Source organism: Musca autumnalis, unplaced genomic scaffold, assembly GCF_047663935.1.
Source record: "Musca autumnalis isolate F117 unplaced genomic scaffold, ASM4766393v1 scaffold_2, whole genome shotgun sequence".
Lineage (NCBI taxonomy): Eukaryota > Metazoa > Arthropoda > Insecta > Diptera > Muscidae > Musca > Musca autumnalis.
The window spans coordinates 269486781-269504347 of record NW_027411755.1 but is presented as its reverse complement, the minus strand read 5'-3'; the positions used below and the strand labels follow the sequence as shown (position 1 = coordinate 269504347).

At 34.6% G+C, this 17567-nt stretch overlaps 3 protein-coding genes across 13 annotated transcripts in view; 2 read left to right on the top strand and 1 right to left on the bottom strand.

Moving 5' to 3' along the window:
• Positions 1-17567, top strand: part of Plc21C (Phospholipase C at 21C) — a 78027-nt gene that overhangs the window by 40453 nt on the left and 20007 nt on the right. The gene's annotated exons all lie outside the window — the stretch shown is intronic.
• LOC141393468 (lectizyme) lies at positions 7009-7956 on the bottom strand. The gene has a single exon (XM_073966451.1). It carries the CDS (start codon positions 7874-7876, stop codon positions 7052-7054), a length of 825 nt encoding a protein of 274 aa, XP_073822552.1. The 5' UTR covers positions 7877-7956; the 3' UTR covers positions 7009-7051.
• On the top strand, positions 13545-14497 carry LOC141392046 (lectizyme). Its single transcript, XM_073964981.1, has one exon. It carries the CDS (start codon positions 13583-13585, stop codon positions 14435-14437), a length of 855 nt encoding a protein of 284 aa, XP_073821082.1. The 5' UTR covers positions 13545-13582; the 3' UTR covers positions 14438-14497.

The window sequence follows — 17567 nt, the reverse complement described above, 5'->3', positions numbered from 1 at the left end:
CATTTTTGACTTTTTGAGATAGATGTGGTTTTAGGGTTTTCCGGTATGCTCTTTCTGAATTTCTAGGCGGCTTTCTCCTATCTGCTCTAGTTTCCGAGATATCCACGCATCGACGCGAAAGCTTAAATTTGTTTCAGTTTTGAAATTAATATTTAAAAAACGTACAAGTTTAAAAACACATTTCAAAAATCAGAACTTTAATTTTCGATTTAGAATTATTAAATTTATTGAGGCAAAGATGGAAAATTTGTTTGTCACTTTGTTCCATGTAGTTTACAATATTTCACATTTGTGTCATAAGTGTGGATATGGAACAAATCGACAAAAATTCTTTTTTTAGAAAAATCTCTATAACTTTTATATTCCAATACATATTCCTCTATACTTTTGTAAATATGTTCTATGTATATACTATTATTAATATTCCAAGTCAAAAGAATAAATATTTTCTTTAGTCAGGTCCACGCAGTTGTAACTCAAAACATTAAAATGCGATTATCTCAAAACGGGCAAATGGAGTATGGAACACTTAAGCATGACACCGACGATATGATAACATGTGCCACTGGGGCCTGCAAGTTTCTATAGTAATTTATATGGAGCCAAAGGCGAATTTTAACGAAATCGCTCTACATGTCCAATCGCTGACAATCATTTGTGTGGCTAAAAAAGTAATCCTACAAAAATTTGGAAAATCGGGTCGGATTTTAATATTAGCTATATATAGGGCCACCGTGGTGCAATTGTATGCACACCCGCTTTGCACGCTGAAGGTCGTGGGTTCGATTCCCCAGCCAAGCAACATCAAATTTTCAACAGTGGCAAAATACCCCTCAGTAATCTAGGCGACATTTCCTGAGTATTTCAGCCATGTAAAACTTCCCTACAAGTGGTGCCTTAAGACACGCCGTTCGGACTCGACCATAAGCAGTAGGTCCCATATCATTGAGCTAATTTGAATTGATATGAGAGAAGTCTTCCTTGTCCCGTCTGGGATGTTTGTAGAACATTTATTATATATAGGGCCCATGGAAACATTGAGGCCCCAGTGGCACGTGTTAACATATTCCGATTGTACTCAAACTTTGGCAATCTTAAAATCTAACAAAATTTGACACTTAGGCGGGTACCGCATAAAAAAATCTAACATCGATTTTTTTAAAACCACCCTAATATACATAACCACGTAACATTCATTATTCCATATATAATATATCATATGAAGTAAAAGTGGTTTGTGCGGGACCTTTTGCAATATTTGAATGGAATAAAAGTTATTTTCGTCGATAATAGGCAAAAGGAACAACAGGGAATAATTTGTTCAAAAATTTTTTTTCAAAGTGGTTTATGCGTGACTTTTTTAATACTTAAATAGAAATAACGTTATTTTAGTCATCAATAGGCAGAAGTTCATTCATTCCCGCTACATGAAATAATTTTTGAGAAAAAATTCATAAACTTAATATACAAATGTTTGTTTGTTTGCCTTTCATTTATGTATTTGAAATTAATTGTCTCGGTCTCTCTATAACGAATTTTCTCTAAAACATAGTAATTCGTCGGTCCCCAACTTCTACATTATGGAGAAGTTTGACTTACTAGCATTTATATGACAGTGATTTAGAAAATGTATATGTTCATTCATGTTCATTATTTATACTTTAGTACAACTAAATCAAATGCTTATTTGTTTTCAAATTGAGCAAATTTTTCAAATTCACCATTCGGACTCGATGTATATTTTTATACCCTACAGCACCTTGTACGTTTGGCAATTGGATGACTTTACAACAGCTATGGGCAACGTATGTATGTATGTACATACTTTGCTATGCTCGTGAGCATAGGGAAGACGAACAGAGACAAACAGGCGCACATGTACACTGTAAGCAACATTGTGTACCTTCGTTCAACATAGGCATTTGTTGTTGTTTAATCCAATACAAGCACGCTTTTATTCTTTACATGGGAGGGTGCCCGTAGCTGATTTACAATATGTATGTATGTATTTACTTTCAGCATTTAAGTACGCTTTGACATATTTTGTCACTTTAATATTTTATCCTACATATTTGTCACATAATTTCCCATTTACCAAAGGGATTTTTGCTAGAGAAAGGGAACAAGTTGGAATGTAAGGTACTACACAGTCGGATTTGGTGACTTTAACGTTATTCGATATTGCAATCAGCCATCGATATTATTAATTTATAGAAGTTTATTTTGATTTACAATTTGTTTTGCTTAGCTTTTCTATGGAATCTGATTAGACGTCAGTCCGTATTTATGAGCGCAGTCAAGCTATCATGTGGAGTATTTGGACATTAACATAACAATTCCGATGTAAAAATGTCATTCTTTAGATATTGGTATTGTGATAGTTCAATAAGTCGAGATTAGCTGATTTAAGAGACAATAAGGGCAATCATGAATAAAAATTAGTTGTGTTTAGAAAACAGGAAAAAAGCAGGGTCTCGTCAATACTTTTCACCATTTTGCACATTTTCCACACATTAAGTTCATTTTTCTTATGCTTTGTGATACATATTTGAATTTACTACAATTTTTTTTTAATTCAAATAAAAACTGATTTATGACTCTGAAACAACTAATAATTCGGTCAGAAAAATAGATACGACGTTCAGTTTTTCAAGGTGACATTATTTGCAATGTATTTATTTACATGAACATAGATTGTTAAAAACTGTTTTATGTATGTATGTTTCATAATTGCAATTTATCACTTCAAGTCTTCGTTATCAAAATAATCTAATTCAGAGAATTACTCAACCACAAGATACTGCAAGTACACGTTTGTTTACTTTGTTTACTATTCTGTTTAAGCGGTGGATTACAAACAGTTGTAAAGATTATTTTAGAGAATTTTGTTTTAAGGAAAACTATCAAACGTTTTTACTAGATTTTTTCATTTCATTAAAAATGACCGTCTAAGACACACTATTGTTATTAAAGCCGTGTGTGGTGTGCTCACTCTAGTTCCAAAACGAATGAACCGATCATCTTACGTCATAAGGGATTAAGATTCACACACAATTTTGTTCCGATCGACTTAAATTTTGTACCACCTATTCTATGCTACTCATACTTCAAAATGATCAAATAAAGAAATTTTCGATTTTTAAAAGTTGTTATTGGGGGTAACCCCTAATACAAAAAGTGACGTTTATGATAGCTTTGCAAATATGTATGTAGTATAATACGACGTTTATATATAACCAGATTTAACAAACCCTCAAACGAATAACCCTCGAACGGATCTGCTGATCCGGCACAAAATTTGGCCTTGGTAATATTTTGTCCAAACATAGTTTAATTTCGAAGATAGTTTTATTTCGAAAATGTACAGAATAAAACTGTATTGGTTCTAAGGCCTTGTCTTAACCCAAAATAGGCCCTTTTAGTGAATAAACATTATTGTTATTTATACCATTTTTCCATACATCTTCAGTGATTATTTAATCACAACTTACAAGACTAACATGCAACTAGGGTGATGACCTTTGACCTTTTACTCAAAAATTATTTCCTGTTGTACGAATGAATGAACTTTTGAACGTTTATTCCATTTAAATATTGAAAAAGGTCGCGCCCTTTGAAGTCATTTTTATTTATTTATTTTTTTTTAATCATTTGTTGGGTGAGTTTTTCTAATTATATGTGTTTGTAAGATATTAAGCGATTTTTTGATTTAGCGTTTTTACATAACTACACAAAGACGTTATGGCCACTTATTGAGCACGAAAAAAACATTTTTCATGAGTTTTTTACATTTTTTTATTTTGTAAAATTTGAAAGTGACTGTAACCCCTAATAAACACATTTAACATTAATTAATAACTTTTTATACCCTCCACCATAGTATGGAGGGTATATTAAGTTTGTCATTCCGTTTGTAACACATCGACCCTATAAAGTATATATATTCCTGATCAGGATAAAATTCTAAGACGATCTAGCCATGTCCGTCTGTCCGTCTGTTGTAATCACTCTAGCGTCCGCAATAATTGAGATGAGTGCACCAGAGAGTCTTTTTGCCATAAGTAGGTCAAGTTCGAAGATGGGCTATATCGGTCCACTCTTTGGTATAGCCCCCATATAACGGTACCTCCGGATTTGAGGTATTTTGACGTACTTCGTCACATTTGCAGACCGAATTAGCTATAACTTGGCACTTAGGGTTCCTAGTGATCAACAAACTTATATCCCAAAGGATATGGGTATAGGTCCATGTTTTGGTATAGTCCCCATATAACGGTACCTCCCGATTTTCGGTATTTTGAGAATTTTAGCCACAATTTTTAACCGAACTATCTGCAATTTGACATTTCAGGTTCTCAGTGGTCATGAAACATCTCCACGAAACATCGTCAACATAGGTCCATGTTTTGGAATAGCCCCCATATATCGGTACCTCCCGATTTTGGGTATTTTGAGAATTTTAGCTACAATTTTTAACCGAACTAGCTGTAATTTGCCATTTGAGGTTCTCAGTGGTCATGAAATATCTCCACCAAACATCGTCAACATAGGTCCATGTTTTGGTATAGCCCCCATATAACGGTACCTCCCGATTTTCGGTATTTTGAGAATTTTAGCCACAATTTGTAACCGAACTATCTGCAATTTGACATTTGAGGTTCTCAGTGGTCATGAAACATCTCCACCAAACATCGTCAACATAGGTCCATGTTTTGGTATGGCCCCCTTAAACCGTACCTCCCGATTTTCGGTATTTTGAGCATTTTAGTTACAATTTTTAACCGAACTAGCTGTAATTTGGTATTTGAGGTTCTCAGTGGTCATGAAACATCTCCACCAAACATCGTCAACATAGGTCCATGTTTTGGTATAGCCCCCATATAACGGTACCTCCCAATTTTCGGTATTTTGAGAATTTTATCTATACTTTTTAACCGAAATAGCTGTACTTTGACATTTGAAGTTCTCAGTGGTCATAAAACATCTCCAACGAAACATCGTCAACATAGGTCCATGATATGGTATAGCCCCATACAACGGTATCTCCCTATTTTCCGTATTTTGAGAATTTTAGCTGCAATTTTTAACCGAACTAGCTGTAATGATCGGTATTTTGAGAATTTTAGCTACATTTTTGTCTATTCAAAAATAATCGTCAATATAGGTTCATGTTTTGGTATATCCCCCCATATAACTGAACCTCCCGATTTTCGGGAATTTTCAGTGGTCACGAAATTTCTTCACTAAAATTCGTCAACATGGGTCCATTTTTGAGGGTCTACATTGTTTTGATGAAACTACCCTCAATTTGACTCATGAAGTTCCCTGCAGCTATAAAACTTGTCCGCCAAAAAATTTAAAGATAGGTTGACTCTTTGATATAGCCCCGTAGGTGGTACCTTTCACCTAGCTGAACACATTTTATTAGATTAGATAACACTGTGCAACAAAATGAAGGTGAAAGTCTGGGGCACGGAAAATTCCTCTTGGAGAAGAAAGGCCTTGGTGAGTATATAATGAACCCCGAAGGACAGATCCGCCGTGAGTCGAACTTCCGCGTTATGGCGTGATGAAATTTTTGTTAGAGACCCTGTGGGCCACCAGGAATTAGCGTTATATCTTTGTTCACTGTTGCTTAAGTGCTCTACAAAAACAACAAATAAAGATATAATGCTAATTCATGATGGCTTACAGGGCTTCGGGGTTTTTAATATACACACACCAAGGGCTTTCATCTCCAAAAGGAATTATCTCTGCCCCAACATTTGTGTTTACAGTGTAATTTAAGCAATAGTGGGAGGCAGTAGGCTTCTATCCATAGTCGAAAAGTTGTTCCACCTAAAACTGTGAAAGGACCCTAATTATTCCATTTTAATTAAGACTATTTTATGGTGGAGGGTATAAAAAGTTCGGCCCGGCCGAACTTAACGAATTTTTACTTGTTATTTTTATTTTTGCAAGTCACCAAATTACGAACCCACACAGTCACCAAATTACATTACCTGATTTCGCTGTTGGTTAAGCAGCTCTTCGACGTATATAGCGTTTGTCATGAAGAAATACATTTCAACGGCCAAATATCCGTTAATGTATAAAAACACATTTGCATTTGAAAAACGAAAAGTTCTAAGACAGAGAAGCCATTCGACAGTCGATACGTCTGATGAGCTGCTTAACCAACAGCGAAACCAGGTAACGTAATTTGGTGACTGTGTGGGTTCGAGTCCCTGGCTTTCCTTTTTCACTTGCAAAAAATTTCATCAAGCTTAACTCTAAACGAGAAAATTAATAAAAAAAAACATTAAAAATGATCTTCGCCCTAACAGGCAAAATTTCTAAAAAATAATTAATAACGCTGTGATACAAAATGGAATTCAAAGGCGGTGGAAAATTCATTTTAAGGATGAAAGTCCCTGGTGCGTACATGAGGAACCCAAAAGAAATATTTTGCCATAGGTCATGTTTCTGAGTTATGGCGTGAGTAATTTTTTGGTCGTCCCTCTATAATGCTTGAAAACATAGCTTTTGAAATTACATGTCTTCAGTCAAATCAAATTAGGAATATTTCCGGAATTCGAATGAGGAATTCTTTCTAGAACCGTAGTAAGTTTTCAACCGTAGCTTTTGGTATAAAATAATGGCAAAGAGAAATATTAAAACTTGACATAATTTTGATATTTTCTTTTAACAATATGTTTTATCCATTGTCAGGTTAAAATTTTCAGAATGTAAGGGCGAAACCTATAGCTCTGCGAGTTGCGTGTGCGTTCAAAAATACAAAAACAAAATATATGTATTTCAAATTGAAAACAACAATAAATACATGTATTTTGTTTTTGTATTTTTGAACGCACACGCAACACGCAGAGCTATAGGTTTTGCCCTAAGAAGATCTGTTTGGAAAACTATGTCAAAATATTATGTCATATGGTGACATATTCAAAATTTTTTATACGATCTAAAAAAATCATTTATTTGAAAGAGAGAACACTTTTAGAATGCATTGAATTTCGATATCAAATTATTTATTTATTTTCTTTATTGATTTTATTTAATGGAGGACATAGTAGGCGTGTTGAATTTTGGCAACCCAATCAACGTAAGCGGAAACGCGGGTATAAATGGAAGGCATTTGAGCCAAACCGCAGGGAATGTATCCCCAAGAAACAATACCAATCAATTCGGAGGGAGCGTTTTCGTGTTCAACAACCAATGGGCCGCCAGAATCACCGTTACAGGCAGAGATGCTTTGTTGCATAGAGTCGGAGCACACGTTGGTTTCATGCAATGGGGCGTCATCGGGCAAAACTTCCTTGCAGGTGTTCCATTCAACAATTTGGGTTGTGACGGTTTGCAAAGTTTTGGCAGCAGTAAGGATGTAGGATTTAGGTTGGCCCCAACCGTACAAGTGGGTTTCGCCAGAGTGAATTTCTTCAACAGAGGGCAAAGCAGCAGGTTGGACCCAGGCATTGAATTCGAAAGGAACAGACACGTGCAAAATGGCAATATCGTAGGGACCAACACCGCCATCGTAGTTTTCATGTACCTTACCGAAGTCGACTTCACGGGATTGAGTCTTCTCGTTGACATCGGCACGTTTGTGCAAACCAGCAATAACACCCATACCGACGGGATTGCTAATACAGTGAGCAGCAGTCAAGATCCATTCCTTGGCGATGATGGTACCACCGCAGATGTGGGAGTGCTTAGTGGTTCTGCTCAAGGAGACAATGTAGGGGGCAGCGTGTTCCTGGGCATCTTCACCCTTAATGATGTAGCCAGTGGCGAAGCTGGGAATCAATTTTTGGGCAATGTCGGAAATGCTGCCAGCTTGGGCGCATGCCACCAAAAGAGCGACTACTACTAAAACCTTCATGTTGACAGTGTGTACTGGTTGTATGTCGAACTCACTGAACCTATTTATATTAGCAAGTCAATTTAATCAAAATTGCCAATTCAAATGATTTATTGGGACCGATACGTTAGAAAGTAACGAGCTTATCGTCATTGCCAAAGTTTAACCGAATCTACAAAGTAATCAGCATATTAATCCACGAGGTATACACTGTAGTTGTTGTATTTTTAACCGGAAAAAAATATCTATATGAAGATTTACCTGATAAAGTCTCCGAAATTAATCTCATTTGACGGAAGGCACGACGCGATTTAGTAGCCATTTTGCATTTGCTTTAAAATTCTACACCGAGGCATTCGGATTCCATTGCCCCTGGACTTTGACCAACACAAACCCCAACTATGATATTTGTAGTTTATGACTTATTCGCTATGGAAATTTGTTTAGGTAATGTATTTTATTTTTGGATTAGGATAAGTGTGCGTAAATTAGTCTAACTCCCAATACCCACTGTGGCGAGGTACATATAAATTCAAGTAATGCTTGGTTTACATTTACGAAATCCACTCGATTTCAACTGTCAAATCCATAGGTTAAACGTCAAATGAAATCCAGATGAGATTTCATTTGACGTTTGAGCTATGGAATTGACAGTTGAAATCAAGTGGATTTCGTAAATGTAAACCAAGCATAAAGGGACTTATGTCAGTTTTCGTTGTATCTGCATTGATTGACAAAACGAAGTGGAAGTTTTAATATCTACAGGATATACACATTCAAATCTAAAACCTTGTTTAATACAATTTTTTTACACGATCTAATTTAAGGAATTACGCACCTCTTCGGTAATTTTATATTTTCTATATATTATTATGTACAAATGTATGCTACGATTGTGTTTTAATTCTAATCAAATTATGATTGATAATAGATTCAAAGATTAGATGTCATTTAATGTAATTAATGGAATTATAATTTACTACGACCGCTTATATTATCGCATAGTTCAAGTTTTATCTTTGAACACGAATGGATTTGAGTAATACTTCCGTAATGACCATCAAATATGTGTGTGTGTCTTTATATGTAAAGTGAGTACAATCAAGAAAACGAGGGCAACTAGATAAGTTTTTGGCCTAGACGCCATTTGACAATTCAATTGGAAAGTTTGACATTTTTTGCCATAAACCTACTCAGTAACTTGAAAAAAATCATTTTGCCCAAAAATGAAATTTACTTGCGAACATTTTCGTCCGATCATTTTTCACGACTTTTGACATGGGTTATCACGGCAAGAGTCCATCGATTAAATTAACTCGTTATATGGCGATGAAACATCAATCGTGGCCGACGCTCGCTCATAAACGAAGGTCGTGAAGCTCGTCCAAAAACGGCCGTTGTGCCAGAACTGATAAAGCGTGAACTGATCGTCATGTGACATACCGTGAGATAGAGGCATCCTTGCACATTTGTGCCACAAGCATACATTCGTAAAAAAGTTTTTCTTTTTTCTTGGCGATTGGTGCAAAGACCCGAAACAAAACAGCAATCGACCAAGAGAGTCTTTGAATATGAGTCAAATGAAATTTGTTCGTGGAAGAAGCACTTCGAAGCAAATAAGAGAAGACGAAGCTACTTTTGACCGGACTGAACGTGGAATTGATGGGACATCCGCTGTTCAGTCCTGACTTGGCACCCAATGACTTATTTTATTCCCACACATCAAGAAAATGCTGTTGAAGCGTTGGGTGTCTCAATCGTAGTGGAAGAAGTGCTTGGCATGCAAAAGTGTATAAATCATGTAAAACTATTTTTTTTTTTTGATGATAAATATTCGCGTTTTCATTATTACCAGAAACTTTTCTAGTAGCCCTAGTATACATGTATACCATTCATTTGAGAGTTTTCCTCCTCTGGCTCTATATTTAAATATACATACAGTTTGTCAATAAAATCTTTGTATAATAGAAAATAGATTATGTCAACATATACTAAACGTACACAGGATGCAATACCAATAAGAAAGCAATCGCACGAATCAAATATAAATGTTCACTCGACATTGGCACAAAAAAACGTATCAATCTACAATGTGGTGTAATGATAATAATTTTCCTTGGATAGGAAAAATGTCTAATAATCGACAATACACATGTCTTATTTTGTTGTTGTTTTTTTTTGGCGTTGACATTATGTGTTTTCGTTTACTCAAAATTTGTACAAATTGTTACTGGATGTTGTTCGTTTACTCTACAGTACAATGCAAAAGACCTTAGTCGTTTACAAGAACCCAGCAAAAAGTTTGCCTCCAAGGAGGCAGTTAAATCATATGTACAAGTGATTTGGAAGTGCATGAAATTATGAATTTTCACTCATGATTTTTACAAGGGCGTGACTACTGAAAGATGCACTCCATTGCACTGCATTTTTACTGACCCTCTGGCACTGCATTTTAACTGACCCTCTGGCACTGCATTTTAACTGATCCTTTGGCATTGAATTTTAACTAACCCTTTGGGGGTAGAATGGGATGCAGTCCAAAGCACGTGTTTTGATACATTCGGCGGAATGTGAGCAAGCCATTACAAAATATCCCAGAACAAATAAAATGTATTTTTTATTTGTGTAAAACAAATATATTAAGAACTTTATTACATTAACACAAATTATGAAAATTATCCATTGAATTCAACCATGCGTGTTTCCTCCGCTCTCCATTTAATCCAAGCTGAACTGTTCTTGCTTCATCTGCAAATGGGTTTGATATTATCTTCCCATCATCAGTTAAGATTCCGACATGTACTCCAACAGCACTCCATTGGGAAATATTCTTACCGAAAAAATGTTCGCAATTTAAATATTTTTTATTTTATATTTGGAAAATGATAATTGACACGTTTATCTCTCCTTGGAAAATGTATGCCGCTGTCTGAAGAGATGTATAAACTGATTTATGTACTTGTAGGGATCTTTAACACGACTCCATTGAATGAATCCGGATGTTGTTAAAATGTGACAAGTAGATGTAATCCTTTGGATTGCATCCAAATGCAGTTAAAATGTGAGGAATGGAGTGCTTTTTCACGACTCAGTTTGAACTGCATCAAAACATGCCGTGAAAGAACTAGTCCACATTGCACTGCTTCCAATTTATTTTGCTGGGAAGTTACTGGACTTGTACAAATTATCGAGTAAACGAACACACCTATTACATGATGTATGTAACTGTACGAATGGTATACTTGCTTTTAATTTTTATATCTGCTTTGATGTAAATATTTTATGATAGCTTTTTCGCTGTGTAAATCTCAGTCCTTTGGCACATTATTCATGCTTACCATTCATGCTGTAAAGTAAAGTACTATGAATGAGCTACCCCGATGAACAACTTGTATGCCAAGGACAACAGAAGGTCAGCAAAGAATAAAACTCAACATGTGTATGGCCGTGTATTGATTCGAGCCAATAGTGGGAATTTCCATTGTTTGAAGTAGAGCTTATGATACGCATTGTTTTTAGCTGGTTTACTGGTTGGGGTTGATGGAATATCGAAAAGCCACTGAAGTGGACAAAAGCAATTTATTGGTTACTGAACAAGCCAAAGTACCCTTCAGGCGCGATAATAAAGGTAAAGTTGAATCGTGCTATTTAAAAACAATGACATTACTTGAATAGGGGTTAATAAATGTATACATACATTATTTTATGAAACGTAGAGGCATTGCCTTTTCAAGGCAATTCCTTTATATAACCGTTTCAATTAATTTAACAAGCTTAAGAACTTTGTAGTCAAGTTTACACTTGTAATTTAGTTATAAGTGTATTTATTAATATGAAATAAATAAACAAAGTCAGTAACTGTTTTCTACACTTCTGTAGAGCACAATTTTCTAAATGAGACTAATGTTCAATAATAAATAATAATTATTTTATCAATTTTAAGTTCTTAAAATTTATGTTGTTGGTTATTTAAATGAGTTAGATTTAGATTTACTTATCTTCATGGATTTTTAATGGACAAAATGCCATATTCTGCAGACATTAACATTATGGAAAATGGAAAAGGGCGTAGAATATACAAGTTCAAGTATTTGAATATTTGAAAATTGTCCATGTTGCTGATAAATAAACATTTTAAAAACATTTTGTGAACTTATTGGGCTCGTTGTTACAAATAAGTCTTGTTAATTCAACATTTTAAAATCATCTTCGATTCCATGTCAATCTACATAACTATTGGGTAAATATCGGGCAAAATATCAGTTTCAGTCGAAGTATTTCATTAATATACCACTTTGTACTATTTAAAATGGTCCACTTTAAGATTTGCATTTTTCTCAGTCTGAGGGTTTGATGGTGACATTAAACCAGCACAGGTGACCGTTTTTTTCTTCTACTCTTCGCTTGCTAGGTGGTTAACTGTGAGTTACAAAAAAATGGCTGCTTGTGGATGAATAAATCGCAACAACAACAAAGAACGAAACACGTGTTTGGTCGCATACCCACCACCAAAGCAAAAACAAAATTTTTCAACCTCCCGTCATCGCTTCTACGTCTTCTATTGCACCATACACACAGCTCTTTATTATGAAATAAGCAAGAGCCCTGTTGTTACGCTCTTTGACAAAAATCCTCTCTCCACCCATAAAAAATATGTTGGTACCCAAACAAATAAATTGAGATATTTGTTGCAAAATGTTTGCAAACATATGTTTGGTTGGACCTAAACATTGGATGCAACCATATATTTGTTTGCAACCAGTCCCAAACATACATGGGCCAGAAATAAGGAAAATACCTATAAGTAGCTCGAATATATCGTAAATATCGTAACAATATTTGTAATCGTGAAGCGAATTGGTTAAACTGCTAACAAAAAAATATTAAAAAAAAAACTGGATATATTTGTTTGGATCCAAACATATTTCTAACTTATATTTTTCTGCGTGTACATGGGCCAGAAATAAGGAAAATACCTATAAGGATCTCAAATATACCGTAAATATCGTAACAATATTTGTAATCGTAAATCGAATTGGTTAAACTCCTAGCAAAAAAATAGTTTAAAAAAGGTGGTCAAAAATAATTATTTTGAAGGTTCCAATCAAAAAATGGTGGGTCCTGTAAGGAATTCCACCCGTTTTAGGTCATCTACACAAAAAAAAACATAAAGTAAGACATGGTTGTAATCAACTCTAGTAGAACGCTGGTGTTATTTAAAAACAGTCAAAGTATTTTTGGTAGAAAAGAGGCTGTAAAATAAAGGATTAATAAAATTATACAAATTCTAAGAAGCTTTCTATGCCTTTTTAAAAGATTAAATTCTCACATGGTAATGGAGTGGTACCCCAATGTACATATACGCATACGATTTATAGTAACTGGAATACCTAGAATTTCCATTCGATACAATAAGTTTTTAGCTACGTCTATGCCAGCACCTTGTTGATAAGCCCTTTATTTGTTATATGAGTATGGCTATAAATTTACCATTTTCAATGTTCGATAATTTTACAATTTTAATCATTGACTACCGTTAGCCAAGCATTTATTGAAAAAGAGAGTCTAAATTGTTAAACATTTCAGTAAGAGTATTTTTTTTTCGAATGTATTAAATAGTACTCTTTGCTATGACAATGTTAAGGCAGGGCGTAGCTATAAAACGACCCCCTCTGATAACATTACCACCACAGTTTCTGTTTGAGGTTGCTAAGCGTGGGAGTTAAAATGAAAGTCTTTGCTTGTTTGGTTCTATTTGCTGCGGTGGCTTGTGCTACTCCTTCTATTGGCGATTTGGGAAAACGTTTGCATGATCGTCTGACCGGTCCCGCCGTCGGCGTCAATCCATTTATTATCGATGGTGAAAATGCCGTTGAGAAATCTGCACCTTATGTGGTTTCATTGAGTGCATCCAACTTGGTAGCAGCCCACAGTTGTGCTGGCACCATTATTGGCAAGGAATGGATTTTAACTGCTGCCCATTGCGTCGATGAATTGAATAAATTGACTGGTAATGTACTTGGTCTGACCGTGTATGCTGGTTTAACCAATCGCACCAATGATGAAGACGCTCAAGTTCGCTCAATTGATTTTGCCTTCAATCACAAACAATACACTGGCGTTGAAGGTTCCGACGACATTGCTTTGTTACACGTAACGCCTGCTTTCAAGTTTGGTGCTAACGTCAAAGCTGCTGCTTTGCCCTACAGAAAAGAACAATTCGATGGAGAAACGTCTGCCAACTACGGTTGGGGTTTGGAGGATGCTGAGAGTTCCATGTACGTTAAAGATTTGAAGGTTGCCAAGTCCGATGTCTTGACTGCTGAAGAGTGCAAGGAAGCCCTTCCAACTGATGCCCCAGTCAGCTCGAAACAAATTTGCGTTAAGGTAGCTGCCTGCTATGGTGATGGCGGTTCTCCCTTGGTCGTCGAACGCGAAGGTGACGTTGCTGAATTAATCGGCATCACATCCTGGGGTTACATGCCATGTGGTTACAACAACCGTCCCACTGTTTACACAGCCGTATCCCAATATGTTGATTGGATAAACGAAGTTCAATGGGCATACTACATCCTATATTAAACTCTCACAAATAAAGCAACGATTGCGACAAATCCGCAAAACAAATCAAATTAAATCTTATCAGTTGTAGTTTTCTTTCCGTTCCACCTCCAGATTTATTGCGTGTCACTAATTAATTTATCGCCTATATTGAGTGGCGATTTGTATCGGGCGGAGGTGAAGCTATCTGAATTTACTCTGCACTGATAAGCTGCTTATTATTTATTAGATTCAGTATTTATTGGCCATATACATATCTTGAGGTTTTTATGAAGTGCCAAAAACGTTATTTGTTAAAGTTAGGTCATAAAATTACTTCTTTTTTCGGTTGCGTGAAGAGAGTCATAACTCAGGAATATTGATGGTAAATGACGTTTTTACGTGTAATAAATATTTTTAAACTAAATACATAATGGTGTATACAAATGTATGCATATGTAGAGATTATAGTACATCTATTTATTTAAAACCAATAATGAAAATGATGAAATCACAATGCATAGTGTTTTTTGGGAATGTTTTTTTTTTCAGTGAAAATATGCTAAATGGATGAATTCCCATTAGGATAATTCAGATAAACAGTGTATCTTAATATATTAAAATTATGTTTTGTGAAACAGTTGTATTTTTTCATTTCGAAATTTAGTAAATTGCACCATCAAGGGATGTACAAAACATACTTAACATAAAGAAATCAATGTATATGCATATTGTTATTTATTAATTTTAGGAAGTTGACTTATTAACGATTTGGGAGAATAGGTGCTGTTTTACTAATTTCTCTTAAATGGTATCTTCTTCTCTGTGAGCAGGACGTTAATCTTTTGTTGTAATCACTCTCAGTTTGGAGTATCTTGTTTACAATCTTCTGCAAGATCCCTTGTTTTTGTACTGCATACAACTGTTATACTGAAATTTAAAGCGTTAAAAAGCAAAAAGTCTTATGTATAGTGTTTATTATATTATTCAAACTCAAATTTCAAATATCTCATTTGTGTAAAATACGCCAACAAAAGAATTGGTGAATGTCCATTACATTATTATTCAAAGGCACAAAAAATGAGGGAATCAAGTAAACGATTCGTTCGTTTTTTGGCAAACAAAAACATACATATTTTAGTTTTTGTATCAAATGTTCTCTGTATGTGTGTAAAAAATAAACCATACTTTAAATTTTTCTCAAGAAAACGTCTGTAAAACCGTTGAAAGAGAGCCAATGTTTTGAGCTGAAAGTTTGTTGTTTGTTACAGAATTTGGTTTGTCATACAGGACAAATATGATTAGCTTCCCATGCATACAAAACGTTCTGTCACAGTTGAATTTGTTCAACTTACAAAAAGTATACGCTAGACGTATTTCGGTAGTTCTCATAAGAATACATGTGTTCTACTTTTTCCCCACACACGCCCTGGGTATACGGACGTATATAGGTATGGGCCTTTCATTATTTTATAAAAACCAAATTTTAAACGGAATCGTTTTAGTTCTAACGAGTCGTCTGAAAAACATTTTTTTTACAAAAACAGGCTCTTAGTCCTAATTAGATTTTATCTCTTTCCAACGATATCTTATGAGACAATGACATACACATCGCTTATTTACTCAAAAAGTGACACATCAAAAAAATCGAGTTTCGAAAAAACGGGTTTAAAGTTGGCGATTGAAATTTGACTTCCCAACTTAAAAAGATTATTACACAAAAAATAAAATTACTACTTCTACCATATTTTGCAAACAGCTAGCCAGATAACAGTGCTAAATTTCTGTGCAAGATCAAGCATGATTTGAAGTGTTTAGTGATTCATAAACTCAAAAAACTTTTTTTGTTGAATTATGCCAAACCCGTAGTAAATGAGCTGTAACTCGATGAGTTTTAAAGATATGAGCATGCAAATTTGACATAAGATAAATTGCGAACTCAGAAAACGCATTTTTGAGTTATGTCACTCTTTGAGTAAATGAGCGATATGTACATAAATGTTAATTTGCGATGCGAAAACTTGAATGAATTGTTTTATTGTAGAGAATATGTTCTTTTGATATTGCTTAACAAATCCGCCCTACTTTGGAAATATTGAATAAGTCAATAACTTTGCGTGTGCATTAGGGCGGCAAAAACCGAGTAGTATTGTTTGGCCTTGAATGGCAACAAATGGTGTCGAAATTTTTCTTTTTATAAAAGCAAAAATGGTCAAAACGTTGTTAACAATATTTCTGAAAACTATTTTCAAAGAAAACTGCAAAAAAATTGTGCTATGCCCAGATTTTTACCTCTATCAGGGCAACGCCGTTAAAGACTAGTATAATATAGGGCAAGCGTGGCTTACATTAAATTGTTTGTACGTACTCTAGACATAATCGTTAATGATTTTTCATAGTATTTTTAATATACAAAATATACAAATTAATTACAGTGTTTTATTTAATATTGTCACAATTTTTAATTCAAATGCAAGCGCTTTATTTTAGAGATTCTATCATGAAAAAAAATTATTTTCTAGTTTTAAGTGCAGTTATAAGTAAAACACTGTAACTTAATTTTTTTAATTATTTTTCTATTTTTAACTTTTCAGTAATTAAATTTGTTGACCACTGAAAACCACCTCATAACAATATTATAGCCAATTTTGGCTGAAAATGTAAATAAAAACTTTAAAATGCCTGAAATTGTTTGGTGCCGTTATATAAGGCCTATACCAAAACCTGGACATATGTCCATAATTTTTGGTGGGGAACTTGGGAACCTTGGGAACTCCAAATGTCAAGTTTCAGCCAATTCGGGTTGAAAATGAAGATAAAACTCTTAAAATACGTGAAATAGGATGGTATCGCTATATGGAGGTTATAACAAAACCTTGACCTATGTCCTAACCCAAATGTCAATTATGGCTAAAATGAAGATAGAATCCTTAAAATACTTTAAATCGGGTGGTACCGCTATATGGGGCTTTAAGAAAAAATGAATCCATATTGGTTTTTGTTTCATATTCATGTATTGATGATGAAGAAATATAGAAAATAGGCTTATATTTTGAATAACAACGTCCATTTTATAAATCGTCATATATATTTGATTTCACTTCTTTTATTAATTTATTTATAAAACACTTTTTTGCATTTGTAACGCACTTTTTTTAATAATGAACACATG